This window comes from Sciurus vulgaris (genome assembly GCF_902686455.1).
Source record: "Sciurus vulgaris genome assembly, chromosome: 1".
Classification (NCBI taxonomy): domain Eukaryota; kingdom Metazoa; phylum Chordata; class Mammalia; order Rodentia; family Sciuridae; genus Sciurus; species Sciurus vulgaris.
This window is the reverse complement of record NC_136461.1, coordinates 103475819-103493859: the sequence shown is the minus strand read 5'-3', so window position 1 is coordinate 103493859 and position 18041 is coordinate 103475819. Positions and strand designations below refer to the sequence as shown.

General features: G+C 42.3%; 1 protein-coding gene across 2 annotated transcripts in view; it reads right to left on the bottom strand.

Moving 5' to 3' along the window:
• Nucleotides 1-667: 667 nt before the first annotated feature.
• LOC306655420 (uncharacterized protein) overlaps nt 668-18041 on the bottom strand; it is a 29262-nt gene continuing 11888 nt past the window's right edge. For both annotated transcript variants that reach the window (XM_079129835.1, XM_079129836.1), the window contains 3 exons: nt 10802-10884; nt 6671-6811; nt 668-1331 (listed from right to left, as the gene is read on the bottom strand). In XM_079129835.1, the coding sequence (XP_078985961.1) occupies nt 1262-1331; nt 6671-6811; nt 10802-10884 (294 nt within the window). In that variant the 3' untranslated portion in view covers nt 668-1261. The remainder of the gene's footprint in view (nt 1332-6670; nt 6812-10801; nt 10885-18041) is intronic.

The window sequence follows — 18041 nt, the reverse complement described above, 5'->3', positions numbered from 1 at the left end:
GTGTAAAAGTAAGTTTTATTTAAAGGATAGAACAGAGATAGACTTCTCCACAGAGAAGGGGCCCAAAAGCTGGGTGTTCGAGGAAGTGGGGGTGTCCTACCCCTTTTATACATTTTTTTTATTTCCTTTGTTCTCATGCTCTCTCCTTCCCACCCTGCCTGCACAACCAGTGACCAAAAGGTGGGTCAAAAGGTGGAGAGATCCAAGGACTGGAACAAAGCTGTCCAGGGACACTGGCAGGAAGGGAGCTGCCCTGAGGCATTCTTTAACAGCCCCTTGCAGGGGATCAATTCCCTGGAGGCAGGTAAACTTGACAACTGCTGAAGGAGGAGTGGGAAGGGCTCCAGAGGCATCAGCATTTTCTTTCTTTCCTCTTGAGTTAGCCCACATCTCTCTGATCAGACCCAATTATTTATTACCTACACTGACTGTCCTTCATCCTCCCCCATCTCGGTGACATCATACTTCCAAGTACATATAGCCATGACAATTCTAAGTCCCTTTGGCCCATGCTGAGCAGTTCTAAATGGAGTCCTTGTAAGAAAACCCATGAAAACCACGCCGGACACGGGAAATCACATAAGGGAGTTTATTAAGCAAACAGAATGTCTCCCTGCAGGGTATGAGAGGAAAAGAGAAAGGGTGTGCACAAGAAAGAGTGTGAAAAATGAGGAGAAGAAAGAAAGTGAGTAGGAGAGAGAAAAGCATGAGAAAAGATGGCAGTGAAGCTGTAATTCCACCGGGCTAACAAGGGGACCAATAATGGAGAAGGATACTTGCAAGCTGACTGATGAACCAATAGCTAGCTAAGATGTTCACAGACTGACAAGAAGTTGAGAAGCAGGAAAATGAATGCAACGTGAAGGGTGGGGGAGCAGCTTTATCTTATATTCCCCCGTTTCTGTTTTTATAAGAAAATCTTTTGTTCTCCTGTTCTTTCCCACCTTCTCTCTCCTTCCTGCCTACATGACTAGGGCTGGTTTTGCAGGTGAGGTGTAAAAAGTCCACTCTCCCAGGGGCAGTCATCAACTTCCAGACTTCCAGAGGCAGATGGCTTTCATGTACTTCATTTCCTCCATTTGACTGATGCCGTATTTCTACACTAACTGCCTGTCCCCAATTCTGGCTTCATTCCCCACTCTAGTTTTAGGAACTCCTTTACTGCTGTAGGGAAAAGGGGCTGATAATCACTCTGGCTTCTTTGAGCTGGAAGGGGGCAGCATGGGGCAAGCAGTTTGGTGTTCCCTTTTTAGAAATTGGGTCAATCGAGGGGTCCATGGTAGAAGTCTGGTTGGGGAAGAGCAGGTTGTAAAGGCATCTGGGGGTGGGTGCTTCTATGAGAGAAGAACAAAAAGACATGAGTACTTAAATGAGATTAGTATAAGATAAATGTTGCAGAATCTGAAACATGCCAATGAATATCATAAAGATGACAGGAGTCAATAATTCCTTACCAGGGGGTGGAAGAACTGAGAAATTGTTCCCATAACTAGGCCTAACAAAGTCTGGAGAGGACAAGGTCTTTATCTGGGAACTTTTTAACATTCTCCAGGTTATCAGGAGTGTAAACACAACATTTAGTAGAGATCTCTATATTTCTGTTACTAGCAAACATAAATTTAGCCTACTTGTGTCTATAGGTCTTAAACTGACTAAAAACTGACTCTGGCAGTTTCTCTTAATAGTTATCAGGCACATTTGCCTAAGAATCTCTCTTTTGTAGCTTTTAGTCTTCATTCTAGTGGGCTAACACAAGTGTACATCTTAAGTTACATTTAACTATTATTTCTTTTAAATGCCCAAGAATGGCTATATTTTGGTTTTAACTGTTTTGCTAGGTGTCTAAGATCAAGCTGGTCAAAGTGACCTGTTCCTATCTGTTAAAGAGTCAGCTGAGTTCCCACAGGGGTCACTCATAGAGAACCTGAGAGCCTTAGCTTTAGTGCTGTCCGTTAAGCAGGGTCTCCTCGATGAGGTGGCTTCCCTTGAAAGCACCATGGATGTCTCCCTTTTCCCTTGACCCTCCTCTGAAGCAGGTGCACTGATTGGCTTTTCATCCTGTAGTGGCCTCATTAATCTCCCTGATTGGGAGGTCAAGTGACCCAGAGTTTCAAAGCTCCTTAGAGAAGTCCTCTTGTTCCCTGGATTCAGGCTGACTGAGGGCAAGACCCAAATACTGGCTTTTCTTGGCCTCTGTATTTAATCTCAATCTCTAAGTTTGATCTTAACCATCCAGCAAGCCAGTCTCACCAATCATAAAGTAAGGGTGCTGGGCTTTAATTTCAATGTCTATGAATTTACAGTTATTTACCCCTTTTTATATAATTGGGGTCTACATTATCTGTCCTCTAGGTGATGGCTTACTATATTTCAAGTTAATTTAGGGCATTTGCTCTTGAAGCGGTACTTCTGCAAAATATTAATCAGGCAACAGTTAGAGTTTACAAGGAAAATATAAAATGGAATCACCAAGAGTAAAACATTCAGTTTTTGCAATAGCTATCTTGAATTTGGGCTGAGTTATTCATTATATTCTCTGAGATCACAGTAATCTTTACAACAAACATCAAACTTTTGAACACAACTTTAAGTGAGTTAAAGTCTGGCTTACTTTGGAGCCATTCTAACATGCAGCAGGGTTGTGAGACAGAGCCTTATCTCAGATAAGGTGGGGCTCTTTACAAATCTTAGGTAAAATGTTCTAATTCTAATGTTGATCTTTACTCCTTTCTTAAATGTCATTTTAAGAAGTTTACATATATTGATTCCTGAGTCTATATGAAAATTAATTAACACAATTTAACATTATATCTAAAACATGGATTAAAGAAAGGCTGAGAGAGCTTTTAACTTTCCTTTTGTGCAGAAAAGTGGAAAAATGCTTTCATGTTTCATGATATTAACCTTTAAACAAATCAGCCTCTCCTAACTTTTAGAAATACATTTAACAAATTTTACATATACCCTATTGATGACAGGTCAAATAATAGAACATTAAATGATAGGTTTACCATTACAGACAAGTTTAATTTGGAGAATAGCAGCTTGATAAATTTTCTGCTTTAAAGGCTTGTATACCTGGAAAATATGAACATTTAATATACAAAGATTTAATATACAAAGATTTGTATACATTTAATATACAAAGAGTGACCATTCCGCAATTACCAAATTTAACAAACACATTTGAGTAATCCCATACATGTCAGCTCTAATTCACTCATCTTATTATAAAAAAAAAAAAAACCAAGATATCAGACAAGTGTACCAACAGTATTTGCTGTCTCTTTCCTGTTGAAGAAAAGTCCTAGAAAAATTGATGTTAGACATTTTATAAACATCAACATTTTATGAGTTTGACCACCTAGAGACTTATGAGTTAGTTTTAAAGACATTTTACTTCTATTAGTTTACCCAATTTAAATTGAACCTTTTTAAATTGCCTGAATTAAAAGTATTTGGGTCCATTTTCAAAATTTTAATTTTATGCATGCTTATATTTAACAAAAAATAAAGGCCTTGTAGTGTTGATACCGCCATTTGCCAGTGACGAGTTCTGCTCTTTCTAATATTGAAGATTGAACACTAGAGAAGCATGCTAAGCAAGCATATTAAGCAGGTTTTATTTAAAGGTAATAATACAGACTTCTCCCAGCAGGAAGAAGGGGGCCATGGCTGATGTTCTAAAGTCCCAAGAAGTGAGAGCACCCTACATCTTTTATAGATTAAAGTCTCTTTTATTCTCCAGTTCTCTCCACTTATCTCTCCTTCCTGCCTACGTGACTAGGCCTGGTTTTGCATTAAGTGAGAAGCCATGGGCAGGGGGAGGGCCAAGGTAATTCAGGCAGGTAAGGGCCCAGGGGGCATTAATTGGCAGCTCCTTGCTTGCAGTCCTTGATAAAGGCAGGTAAATTTGGTAATCAATGGGCTCCGGAGATCCTTGACATTCTATTCTCCCAAGGGCAGCCTCCAACTGTTGTGCCCAGATTGGGGAATCCCCAAAGACCATCAGGGAGCCATCTCAGATGCAAAAGCAAAAGGGTCTTTATTGCAAGCTGGAGCTCGGACTCACAGGTTCACTGACACAGCAGGTACTGGCTGAGAGTCCTGAGTCTCCATTCAGTGGGATTTTTATGAGCCCCACAGTAGAGCGGGAAATTTGAACAAAGCAAAGTACACAGTTGGCTGATATTCCAACATGTGAGGTTTGGCATGTTTCCATTGGCTTAGGGAACCCAGGTCTTAACATATTGACATATATGGTTTGGAATGTTAGGCATTGGCTTGTTAGCTCCCGATTGGTTGTTTGCCAAAGGCCAGTCCTAATCTAGTAGCCTTCCTGGAATCGGCTATCTAGGCCTGAAATCTTTCATGCCCTAAATGCAGCCTGTCATGGCCGAGGTTTAGCTCCCTTTTCACAACTTCCAGAGGCAATGGCTTCATGGCTTCATTTCCTCTATTTGACACGATCCCCTATTTCTACATTAACTACCTGTCCTTAATTCTGGCTTCAGTGTTTATATCCATTGCAATGTAACAGATGTTCAAAAATAACTCTAGAGTTGGATAAAAAGAATTGATCAAAAAATCATTAACCTAGGTATGTAGGATCAAAATTGTGAGCTCAAAAATATAGCATTTAAGAAAAACAAAAGTACTTGAAGAAAAATGATAATGGCCATTAATTATAGCACAAGAGAATGAGAAGGAGAAGAGCAGAGAGAAGAGGTAAAAGGGAGAGATAAAGTGTTGTGTTGCAGCCCAGGAGAAATTTAAAATGGACACCTTTTTTTTTTCCTTGGGTTTGAGACTGGTCTCCCACTGAGCATTCTGGCTTCTTCCATTTACATTTCAATGTAAGCCTTGACTGAGATCTGAAAGGAGCTAACAGGTTCTAGCAGAAACTTGATGCCTAGGGCATTTTAACCCTTTTTCCTGGTTAGTAACCAATTCAGGTTTGGATGCAGAAAATTGTGAAACATTATCTCCCACTACTTGTGGGGAATGGGGCTGCTATATCATACTCCTTACTGGGACATGCCACTGATGGTTGGGCTGGTTACTCCCTCCACACCAGCGTATGTGAGACCTCGTGGCAAGAGGACTAGGTGGGCTGGACCCGGGAATGGAAGCAGAAACGGAATAGGGTAAAGGAGATGGAGAAGCAGGGGTATTGGAGAAGCAGGGTCCAGAGGCACCTGAACCTGCAGAAAGAGCCAAGAAGCAAGAAAGAAGAGACTTGAAGATAAGGAATCCCTTTCCATCTGCCTGCTTGCTCACAGAAGCTGTGTGCCATAAATGGCCATTTTGGATTGATTATCTAAAGGGTACTGTGGCCAAATATCATTAAGTTTTGATGACTTTAAGCCAGGGGTCAGGCGAAGGGTTCCCAGGGTTGAATCTGCTGGAATGGAGGACCCAGATCCCACAGTGGAGACTGATACAGCCAAGTCTGTGGCCAGGGCGTCCCAAGGCCAGAGTAATTGGCCAGAGATGAGGAGGCAGCACATTGATTGTGTTGTCAAACAAGCACCAATGTGTGCCAGGCAAAAGCCAAGGAGGGTTGAGGACCTGATATCAGGGTTTTCAGTGCAAGTGTGAGCGTGAAGATGAGCCTCAACCCTGAGAGAGAATCTCCACCATAAAATCAGGAACCCACCCGGCAGATAAGACAAACTAAGGAACCAGCTGTAACTATAAAAGTCGTGGCTGGGGGTTAAATCGGCCTAGGGGAACCCACCTAGGGAACTCACCAATCTGTCCAGTGATGGATGCAGAGCAGAGCAGAGTGTCTGGGCGAAATGGAAGGTGAGGCTGTGTCAGGGGGTCACTGGGGCATCAGATGGGTTTCCACTTGCTTAAGAGACAGTGGAAGAACCCATCCGAGTCACGACACCAATGTAAGAAAACCCATGAAAGCCATGCCAGACACTGGAAATCACATAAAGGAGTTTAAGAAAACAGAGTGTCTCCCTGCAAGGTAAGAGAGAAAATGAGAGGAAAAGAGAAAGGGCATGAGCTAGAGAGAGTGGAAAAGCAAGGAGGAGAGAGAAAGCAAGTGAGTAGGAGAGAGAAAAGCATGAGAAAAGATGGCGGTGAAGTTGTAATTCTGCCGGGCTAACAAGGGGACCAGTAATGGAGAAGGATACTTGCAAGCTGACTGATGAACCAATAGCTAGCTAGGATGTTCACAGACTGACAAGAAGTGGGGAGGCGGGAAAATGAATGCAACATGAAGGGCAGGGGAGCAGCTTTATCTTATAGTCCTAATCATTTCTACAGGTTTTATGATTAGGAGTAATTATCCTTATCTTCCAGAATCTGTTCTGTGAAAGGGTCACAAAAGTCTTTTCCTTCAGTAATTTAACATTATTTCCTGCCTGCATTTCCTTACAGATAACAGGTAGTTTTCTGAGGAATGTAATATATCCTGTCCATGTAGGCCAGGCAGGACTGCAGGTAAATTGATTTTTGGCAAAGAAAGCATATTTGGGTCAGCACAGTGGGCCATTTTATAAAATTATTCTCTTAACCTCCAGTTCTCACCATCCTCATCTGTTAGGGAACAGTAAAGCATTCTTGAATTTGATTCCCAAAAACCATCTTTAAAAAAAAAAAAAAGAATCAAAACAAACATCTGGTATGACAGGGGTTTTGGTGATAACCATACCTGAAATGAATGAAGTTACCTATGTGGTTATTTTCCTCTCCTCCTCCTTCTCCTCCTCCTCCTCCTTCTTCCTCTTCTTCTTCCTCACTTGAAGGTCTACTTTTTTGGCAACTAAGGATGCCAAGTATATTATTTTTAAACCTACAAAATTTGATAACAAAATGCCTCAGTTAAATAATATAGTTTTCCAAAGCTGAGTGTGCTTATTTGGAGCTCCATTTTTCTGCTTGAAATATAAAAACAACTGCTAAAACTCCTTGGTGGGACACAACTGTTCTGATGACCTGTGAGTAGATGAACTGATCAATCTCAGACATCCTTTTTTTTTCCCTTGGTAAAAGAAAACTTCAGAAACATCATTCTAGTCTTATGCCGACAACTTCCTTCCAAAAGTCTGGGAGGCAGATGCCATGTAGAGGAACTGGTCTTTATCCTTCTCACACTCCTAAACCTCAGAGAAGGGCATAGAAATGCTTACATACCAGGCTGACCTGTTCACCAAAAGGAAGAAGACTTGGTTCCCAGGGAGCAATAAAGCATTCTGATTATCTTGATGACCTTACTCATGTTGATTTGGGCAGGTACAAGAAACTGGTTTTATCCAGGACTGGCAGCGGCTTCCTACCAGGATCTTGGTGTTGATACCAAGAAATGCCAAGGCAAGTATAGAAAGCAAATTTTATTTAAAAGACAGAAGAGAGAGAGAGAGAGAGAGAGAGAGAGAGAGAGAGCGAGAGAGAGAGAGAGAATACTCCTCTGGGGAGAAGCAGGGGACCCAGAGCTGGTGCCCATGGGAGTGGGGGTGTCTTATCTTTTTATAAGCCCAGGTTTCCTTTCCTCCCTCCCCCCCATCTTGCCTAGTGATGAAAAGGCAGGAAAAGAGCCACCCAGGAGTTACTGAGCAACTCCTTGTGTTGGGAGGAGTGATTCCGTGGAGGTGTTGGTAACCTTGGTAACCAGTTTGGGGTGGGGTGCTCTGGAGTTGTTAGCATTTTATTTCCTTTTCTTTGAATTAGCCCCCATCTTTCTGACCCAATCATTTATTATCTATGCTGACTACCTGTCCTTTGCCCTGTCTCAGTGGGATGCTGCTCTCACATGAGCTGCACATCTTCTACTCTTTGTTTGAAGATGCAGTGCTGCTTGAAGGTCTTCTACAACCACATGGTGCTATAGGTCTCTGGGATGACAATAGTGGGTCCAACTCGAACGATGGCACTTGCCTGTGTCTCCTCCACCTACAGTCTTCAATATCCACATTGAGTGGCTATTCATGCTTGCTATAGGAATCAGTTTAATTATGGGTTCCTCCCCAGACTCTGCCAGGGGCATTATATAATAGATAGTAGAATATATAAATCTGTAACAGTGGCCTACTTTATTTTTGAATATAGGCCTTGCTGCTCTGCCACTGCAAGTGATTTTTAAAATGGGCATGTTTATTTCTCTTTCTCTTTCCCCGCTTTTCCCTAATCTCTCCCCCTCCCTAATCTCAGGGGAAGCAGAGTTACCTTTCTTCCCCAATTTTAAGCAGAGTTATCTGTCCTTCACTGCACACCCACCATAGGAATGAAGTAATCCAGACTTTGGGGATGGTGCCACAAGATCTCAGAAATGACTATCTCCCAAATTACCAAGTGAATTACAATGTCAACAGAGAACATGTGAAATGTAGCCTTTGGGTCACCTCTTTTAAAGCCCCCTGGTACAGGAGTCCTCTGTTTCTCTCCTTTTCTAGCAAAGCAACAAACCTTCTTTTTCCTTTTTTCTCAAAACCACATCCTCATTACTGGATTGGCACTGGGGACAAGGACAGAGTTTTTGGCAACAAATTTGGTGACCCAGAAATACCCCTCCAACTTTCTTGGGCAGGCCTGGCTTTCCAAGGAACCCCACTTCCATACTGAGAATTCAAGGTGCTGGTAAACTTGTTGAGAGTCAACTGCAGGAAAGTAGGAGATGGGTGTCTCAGATTGAACCAGAGGAGCTATTCTTATGAGTAAAGGGAGGGACTGAGGAACTGCTGCAGTTTCAGCAGCTACTGAAGCTCCTTTTGCCTCAGGGAACTCCCACCTTCTATCCCTGAACAGTACAGGTTACTTCATCATGGTCTACTTTGAGAAAAAGGAAACTGAACTCAGTAAAGTTGCAACACCCTTGGTCATCTGGTAAATGCCCTAGTGTACACATGGAGACCCTTGATTCCACACATTTGGTTCCTCTTCATAGGAACATCTGATCCCTCTTTCTGAGATGTCAGTGGCACCACTGGTGTAGGAGTCATGGTTAAGTGGACCTTGAGAACCTAGGGATATTTACTCCCTTCTGTCTGTTCTACGTTCTCATCTGCTTTTAGCCTTGAGTTTGAGAATTCCCTCTGGATATCTGTCTGGTTTGGTTTTGTTTGTATGTTATTGACCCTTTTAAGACATGGCCAATACTGCATTGATCCTGTAGGTAGTCTCTTGGGAAAGATCTTGGCTGGTCAATTTAAAGGTTCCCATCTGTTGGTTATGATTTTGCATGATTTTGAGACTCCTCTCCAGTTGTCTCTCTGTTTTTTTTTTTTTTTTTTTTTTTTTTTTGGGTCAACCTTGCAATTGGAGTTGGCCCAAAGGAGTAAAGTAAGTTGAAGGGCCACCTATAGGTATAAGTCTAACATAATTGTAATGATCTGGCTTTTAAATAGCTTTCAAGATTAATATAAAGCTGCTCCCCTGCCCTTTCTGCTGCAGTCATTTCCCCACCTCCCAACTACTTGTCAGTCTGTGAACATCCTAGCTAGCTATTGGTTCATCAGTCAGCTTGCAAGTATCCTTCTCCGTTATTGTTCCCCTGTTAGCCCAGCAGAATTCAACTGCTTAAGGATACCTCCCCTGCCATCTTTTCTCTCTTCTCCTCTCCTCACTTTCATGCTTCTCTCTCTCCTCCTTGCTTTCTTGCTGTGTCCTCCATTTCACTCTCCTACATGCCCGCCCTTTCTCTTTTCCTCTCATTTTCCCTCTTACCCTACAGGGAGATACTCTGTTTATTTAATAAACCCTCTTATGTCAATTCCCGTGTCCGGCGTGGTTTTCTGGGTTCTTACAGAGATTATTATACAGTCTTACAGTTGGAGTTGGTCTGTCAAAGGTAAAGTAAGTGGAAGAAATTTGCATGTGTGGGTTTCTCTATTTTAAAGATTCCTCTTCTGTCTGATCTTGTTGTATCTGTTACTGGCCCTTTTTAAGACATGGGCCATGCTGCATTGATCCTATTGGTAGTCTCTTGAGCAGAGATTTTGGCTGCATGGGGCCACCTATAGGGATGAGCCTGTCTAAGAGAAAGAGGGTTTACTGTTACACAGTCTGGCCTTTGAATGGCTTTTCTGGATTGTTATAAAATTCTGAAGTTGAAGTTGGTCTGTCAGGAGTAAAGTACATGAAAGAGATTCTGTACAGTCATTTATGCAATTACATGATAGGGAGTCTGAACAGTCAGGGACTAATTAGAAGTTGTCAAAATGTACTGCCTCTGATGTACAAGGACAGCAGGACACCAGAAAAAAGAGTTTAAATTTTTTTCAATATTTAAACCAGTGCTGGCACTCCCAGCACTGTTTCTCAGCCTGGTCCCAGGAAGCAGATTGTCTCACTGTGATCAAGAACATGACCGCTAAACTGGAAAAAAAAAAAATTCCAGAAATTGCCTGGTCTGTAGAAAAAAATGGCCAAAGAGAACCTGGCCTTCGCCCTGCCTTCCAGCCCCTTTTGCCCATGGAGGCTGCTGGCCACAAAGGATGTGGCAATAGGTTCCAGAATTGTCAGTTTATGACCTGGGGACAGGAATATTCTCTCTTTTTATCTGATTTGGCCAGAGATTTTCATAAATGGAGCAGAGCAATTCTTGCTATAACAATATCCCATTAAACTAAATTCCTGGGGAGAGTGGCAAAATAAATAACTGTACCCAAAAAAGAAAAAGACAGAAACAAAGGCCAACCCATGTTTTATAGGCAGCTTCTGGAAAAGGATCTTAAGGAAGTCTAAGGAAAAGGATGGCAATGACCTCCTCCATTGCTTATCAATATGTCTAGTATAAGAAAACAGCACAAGAAGAGTCTCTGGGTACAACTGACATTGGGGAACTCACTTAAAGTTGATGGCATCATGACAATGATAAGGCAGACAGGTCAGGAGCGAAAATATCCTGTGCTCCAATCCCTTGAATGCCACCTGGGAGAGAAAAGATAAAGACATAGTTTTTTTATATGCCATATTGACCCCTCTTCTGGGATGAAATTTGTTGTGTAAGTTACATGCACAGATAACATTCATAAGAATTGTTTTAGAATATGAATCTAAGGAAGAGTTTGAAACTAAAAGAGATGAAAGAAAATTATAGGCATGGAAATATTTTAGTATGGAAAACTAGAAGGCAAAAGAAATGTTTCTGGATGAGAAAGTATTTTGTCTGATAAAGTAATATTCTTGTACTAAAGTCCAAGATGAAAGAGGACAAAACTAAGGAAGTAAAGACTTTGTAAATGTTTAAGTTACAGAAGGTTTGTGGAAGGTAAATCTCAAAAAGTTTGTGTTTGTGATTAAATTGGCTATAATTAGCACAATCAGTTAAATTTATTTGAAATTTAATGTACTGATATGAAGCAAAATCTGAAACATCGATTTGCTCTTATCTATCAAGATAATTTTCTTGTAAACTAATTTGTTAGGTTTTATTATTTAGGAAAACTGAGTCTTAAAGGAATTAGGATTTATACCTTTTTAAAATATTTTTTTAGTTGTTGATGGACTTTTATTCATTTCTTTTTTAACTATTTATTTATTTATTTATTACTGACGGAATTTTGATTCATTTTACACAAATGGGTTACAGCATTTCATTTCTATGGTTGTGCACGATGTAGATTCATACCATTCATGTAATCATACATGTACATAGGGTAATGGTATCTGTCTCATTCCACCATTTTTCATACCCCCCTCCCTCTCATTTCCTTCTACATAATCTAAAGTTCCTCCTTTCTTCTCTCACTCCCCATCCTCCCACCCCCATTATATATCATCATTCACTATCAGGGAAAACATTCAGCCTTTGGGTTTTTGGGATTGGCTTATTTCAATTAGTATGATATTCTCCAATTCCATCCATTTATCTGCAAATGCCATAATATTATTCTTCTTTATGGCTGAATAATATTCCATTGTGTATATATACCACTGTTTCTTTATCTATTTATCTGTTGAAGGGCATCTAGGTTGGTTCCACAATCTAGACATTGTGAATTTAGCTGCTATAAACATTGATGTGGCTACTAGAAGACATAGAGACAAACCCATATAAATACAGTCACCTCATACTAGACAAACGAGCCAAAAACATACAATGGAGAAAAGATAGCCTATTCATCAAATGATGCTGGGAAACCTGGAAATCCATATGCAGTAAAATGAAATTAAACCTCTATCTCTCACCCTGTACAAAACTCAACTCAAAATGGATCAAGGATCTAAGAATTAGACCTGAGACCCTTTACCAAATAGAAAACAAAGTAGGCCTGAATCTTTATCACGTTGGCTTAGGACCAGACTTCCTTAACAAGACCTCCATAGCACAAGAAATAAAAGCAAGAATCAATAAATGGGTTGGATTCAAAGTAAAAAGCTTTTTCTCAGCACAGGAAACAATCAATAATGTGAAAAGAGAGCCTACAGTGTAAGAAAATCTTTTCCACACACACTTCAGACAGAGCATTCATCTCCAAAGTTTATAAAGAACTTAAAAAACTTTACACCAAAAATACAAAGAACCCAATCAATAAATGGGCTAAGGAAATGGGTAGATACTTCACAGAAGAAGATATACAGGCGATCAACAAATATATGAAAAAGTGCTCATAATCCCTAGTAATTAGATAAATGCAAATTAAAAGCACCCTAAGATTTCATCTAACTCCAATTAGAAAGGCTATTTATTATCAAGAACGCAAGCAATAATAAGTACTGGCATGAATGTGGGGAAAAAGGCACACTCATACATTGCTGATAAAGTTGCAAATTGGTGCAGCCACTCTGGAAAGCAGTATGGAGATTCCTCAGAAAACTTGGAATGAACCCACCATTTGACCCAGCTATCCCAATCCTCAGTTTATATCCAAAGGACTTAAAATCAGCATACTACAGAGATGCAGCCACATCAATGTTCATAGCAGCTCAATTCACAATAGCTAGATTGTGGAACCAACCTAGATGCCCTTCAGTAGATGAATGGATAAAGAAACTGTGGTATATATATACAATGGAATATTACTCAGCCATAAAGAGGAATAAAATTATGGCATTTGCTGGTAAATGGATGAAGTTGAAAAATATCATGCTAAGGAAAACAGGCCAAGCCCAGAAAAAAAAAAACAAAGGCTGAATGTTTTCTCTGATAAGTGCATGACAATATATAACGAGGAGGGGTGGCGGGGGGAGAAGAATGAAGGAACTTTGGGTGTAGAGGAAAACAGGGTGGAAGGGGGTGGAGGATAGAAAGACAGTAGAATGAAACAGACAGTATTACCCTGTGTATATGTATAATTACACGAATGGTGTGAATCTACATTGTGCACAACCATAGAAATGAAAAGTTGTACCCCATTTGTGTATAATGAATCAAATTGCAGTCCGTAAAAGTAAAAAAAATTTTCATAAAGAAAACTGTAGTAGCAGAGCAGCAAGGGCTATATTCAAAGCATAAAGTGGACTATAATAGTGCCATAGAACTCATATTTCTTTGAAATAAATTTTAGTTTCTCATCTCGGGTTATCATGAGAAATTGGGAATTGGGGATGATGGGGAAAGGGAGGCAGGATCTAGGCTTCCTGAGACACACACACACACACACACACACACACACACACACACACACACATCACAGAAAAAATAGATGGGGGAAATGCACAAGATAACATAATAAGAGGTAAAATCAATAGAGTTGGTCACTTTGTGACTCTGAATGAGTCTAAAAAGTCATGTTCCAGGTTTTGCTAGGAACAGATCATATTAGTTATGGTTCAGCTGTGAGGTGTCCCCTAAAAGCTCACATGTGAGACAATGCAAGAAGGTTTGGAGGTAAAATGATCGGCTTATGAGAGCTTTAACCCAATCAGTGAATTAATCCTCTGATAGGGATTAATTGAGTGGTAGGCAGGTAGGTTGTAGCTAGAGGAGAGTATCCGTTTGTCAGACCCTTTTTCTGCTTGCAAGTAAGGAGATAGGCGAAGAGCCCATCAAAAGAGTTGATAATTAATCAAGCCTAAAAACGGAAGCACTGAATTAGGGGACTGGAGCCCAGAAAACTAACCGCAGAGACTTGCTCATGATACAGTCATGTTCCATAGCCGAAAAGCAGCTTGGACTGATCTGAACTCTGCCTCCTTGTATACAAATGTTCCTCACTTCTTGTCTCTTCCTTCTTTCTTTGTTTCCCTGATTCATCTTTTCTTGATTATTTCATTCATGCTTGTCTCTGGGTTTTTTTTTTTTTTTCATTTTTCCTTTTTATTTTATTTGATATTTTATCTATTTTATCAGATTTGTTCACTATTAGCCTTAACTGTCTGCCCTTTTGTGAACTGTCCTTTCCGTAAAATGTCTTTCTATGAACCATAAAGGGTGAATGTTTCCTCAATGGACTCAAATTGATAAGCCTTAGAAACACTGAAATGTTGCACTGTCAAAAGGGACACCTATATATGAATCCCAATTGTGGAGAAAAATGGCAGGATTGGAGTTCAGATCTTCACTAAATAGATATGGAAACAGGATGTAAATTGACGAGATGATTTAGTCAGGTGGCAAAGGATCTAAGTTTTTAGGAAAGAGAAATGCAAAGAAATGACAAAAAAGTCAAACCATGAAGCAAGATCACCTATTCATTTCCTGTCCCTGCATTTCTTGAGAGGCTTAGAGGTGAAGAGGTGTCTTCAAGTAGCAGTCGGGCTTAAATTACCATAAGTGACTGCAAAACAGCAGAAAGAAATGACACACCAAAAAGCACAGATCTTACAGTTCAGGCAAATGCAGCAAGGTATAGGATTTGACGGCTATTGGAATAGAAGTGTTCAAAGGCCAGAAAACTTAAAAGCTGAGGGGAAGTATGGAAAGGATTACAAAATGGCTGGGGCAGCTGCTTTGAAATTTTAACTACAGCAGCACCTTTGCATTTTTCTATAAATAATTCAAAGGGAGAGACAAGGGGAAATTTTAGCAGTAAGCATTATTTAAAGGTTTAAGTAGTAGTTACCATTCAGGTATAAGACTACAAAGAAAAAAACCTGTATTCGGAAATTCTGGGAGAAATCAGGATATCTGCATTCAGTGACACATGGTGTAAGGTTCCATATGCAGTCTGATTCACACCAAAGATGGCCCCTGAGCGGCTTCTTCTTCCCATAAGTCTCGGCTTCCCGCCACCTATTTTCCCGCCAGCGGCAAGCCGGACCAATCAGAAACCCACACGTCACTTTCTCCCTTAACCCGGAAGCCCCAAGAGTATATATGTAAGCCTCATCTTGTAATAAAGCGGACTTCTCCGGTGACTTGCCAACCGTCTCCATCTTTTATTGGTGCCGAAACCCGGGACAGAGTTAGCCTTCAACGGCACTCCGTTCCTCTGTTGGCAGGCCACCCTCGTCCTCTTGCTCCGGCGCTAGCTCTCGACACTCAACACCGGCTTCGAAAATTCGTAAGTTTCCCCCTGGAAGAGCACACCTTACCTCAGCTATACGCGGGAGTACTAGCCGTGACTGTCCGGTAGCCTCCCGACGTTGAGTTAAGGGGGGACAACCTCCCACCACGACCTTCATGGTCACAGTGGACCCCTGTGCCCTTCCGTCAGAACACAAAAGAGGCCAATAGAAGACACTTTATGAGGAGTGAGGAGCTTAATCTACCCCCGGGGAACTCCAGTCACCTTTCCTCTCCAACTGCCTAAATCCAGTACTGGTAACCTCGTGGCCATCCGGGTTCCTTACCCCTTTGGGAATAGCGATCGAGGTGACGATCTCCATCGCTTTCCCTTCCGTTCCGTCTCTGGAACCTCCGGATCCTTCTCAAGGCATTGGGGACGCCCTTTACCTTGTAGATTGATCCCCCTCCGGGTCTCTCTCGAGGCATTGGGGACGCCCTTTACCTCGCAGACTGCTCCCTCCTCGCCCGAGGTCTTCCGCTCCCTACACCCTTCTTCCCTCTAACCATGGGGACCTCCCCATCTTCCCTGGTGGCAGACACGCCCCTCCAGTGTCTCCTCAAAAATCTAGGACCTCTTTTCCTTAAGCCTGACATCAAACCTAAATTATTGACAAAATTCTGCACTCAGGATTGGCCCCATTACCCTCTAGATAACCAGAACAAATGGCCCCCTGAAGGCTCTTTAGATCCAAATCTTTTAAGGGACCTTTTCAACTATTGCCAACGCCTGAACAAGTGGAAGGAGATCCCTTATGTTGAAGCTTTTAGGTTACTATCCCAAAACCCCTCACTTTGCACTACTTGCTCTCCCTCCCAGGCTCTTCTGGCATGTAAGATTGCTTCCCCATTGTCCTCCCCTCCCCCATCCTCCTCTCTTGATTCTTTTGACCCGGCCGATGAGCCTCCCCCTTATAGGGCCCCTCCTCTCAACCCTATACTCCCGGAGCCCCCTTCCCCCCCCCTCCCCCCCCCCCCCCCCCGCTTTGGCTCCCGCGCCCATAGCTCCTACACCCACCGCTCCGCCTATTTCCTTCAGCCCGCCGCTCACGCGCTCCCATGGACCCCCTCCGGCCCCTCCCACTTTTATGGCCCCATTAAGGGAAGTAGCTGGAGCTGAAGGTATTGTCCGTGTCCACGTCCCCTTCTCCCTGGTTGATTTATCTCAGATGGAGCGCAAACTGGGCTCCTATTCCTTCGATCTTACCACTTACATAAAGGAACCTGACTTATCCTGACCAATCTAGTTAAAACCCTTTCAGCTGCAGGAAAAAGAAAAACCCACCAGGAAGTGACTTATCCTGACCAATCTAGTTAAAACCCTTTCAGCTGCAGGAAAAAGAAAAACCCACCAGGAAGTGACTCAACAATAAGAATTCCAATGGATATGCAGCTCAAACTCATGCGAAAACACATCGCACAGACCCTACTTTCCCTCTAGGGCCTGAAGCGGTCCCAGAAATCGATCCACAATGGGACTACAATACAAATCAAGGCATACAAGCCCGAGATCGGTTTGCCTCGTGTCTCGTCGTGGGCCTAAAGAAGGCAGCCCGCAAAGTAGTTAATTTTCAGAAGGTCCAGGAAATTATCCAAAAAAAGGATGAAACCCCCACTGAGTTTCTAGAGAGGCTTACTCAGGCCCTCAGGCAATATACCACACTGGACCCGGACACAGATGAGGGCCGTCATATCCTTACGACCAGTTTCCTAGCTCAGTCCTACCCCGACATTAAGGCCAAATTAAAAAAATTGGAACATGGACCGGCAACTCCTCAAAGTGAGATTCTGTCGCTGGCCTTTAAGGTTTTCCATGGACGAGATGACGAAAAAGAACGCCTAAGGCATAAGGCCAGGCAAACTGATTTACTAATGGTTGCTCAAATGATCAGAGGGACTCCTCATCCTGTTCCCCATTCACAGAAATTCCCGATCCCTACAAGGTCCCCTCCTGGAGCTTGCTTTAAATGTGGAAAAGAGGGTCATTGGTCACGCTCCTGTCCTCAGCCGCGACCCCCCCAATAAACCCTGTTCCAAATGTAAACAAACAGGACATTGGGGCTCCGATTGCCCCTTCTCCCGAAGGGGTGAAGGGCCAATCACTAGAATGCCCCCCTCTTGTCCTCCGATAGTGGGATTGGCTGAAGAGGACTGACGGAGCCCTGGGCCACACCCGACCCTCAATATCACCACTCGCGAGCCTAGGGTAACCCTTGTAGTGGATGGCCGGTCTGTCATCTTTTTATTAGATACAGGAGCAACCTTCTCACTTTTGACAGAGTTCCATGGTGCCACCACTCCTAGTTCCACTCCTATTGTCGGGGTAGGAGGGAAACGCATATATCCACTCAGAACTTCCCCACTTCTGTGTCGCCTTAAGAATTCCTCTTCACATTTTATCCACTCCTTTTTAGTCATGCCTCAATGCCCAATTCCCTTGTTGGGACGGGACATTCTTTCCCAATTCAAGGCGTCTATTTCCTTCCCACTTTTGGATGCCTCTACTTCCTTTTTTATGGCCCTATTGCAGGATCCTACCTCCTCACATCCACGTATCTCCCACCCTGTTAATCCCTCAGTTTGGGACACGGACAATCCCTCCATAGCTCAGTGCCCCCCAGTCTCCATCCAATTACGG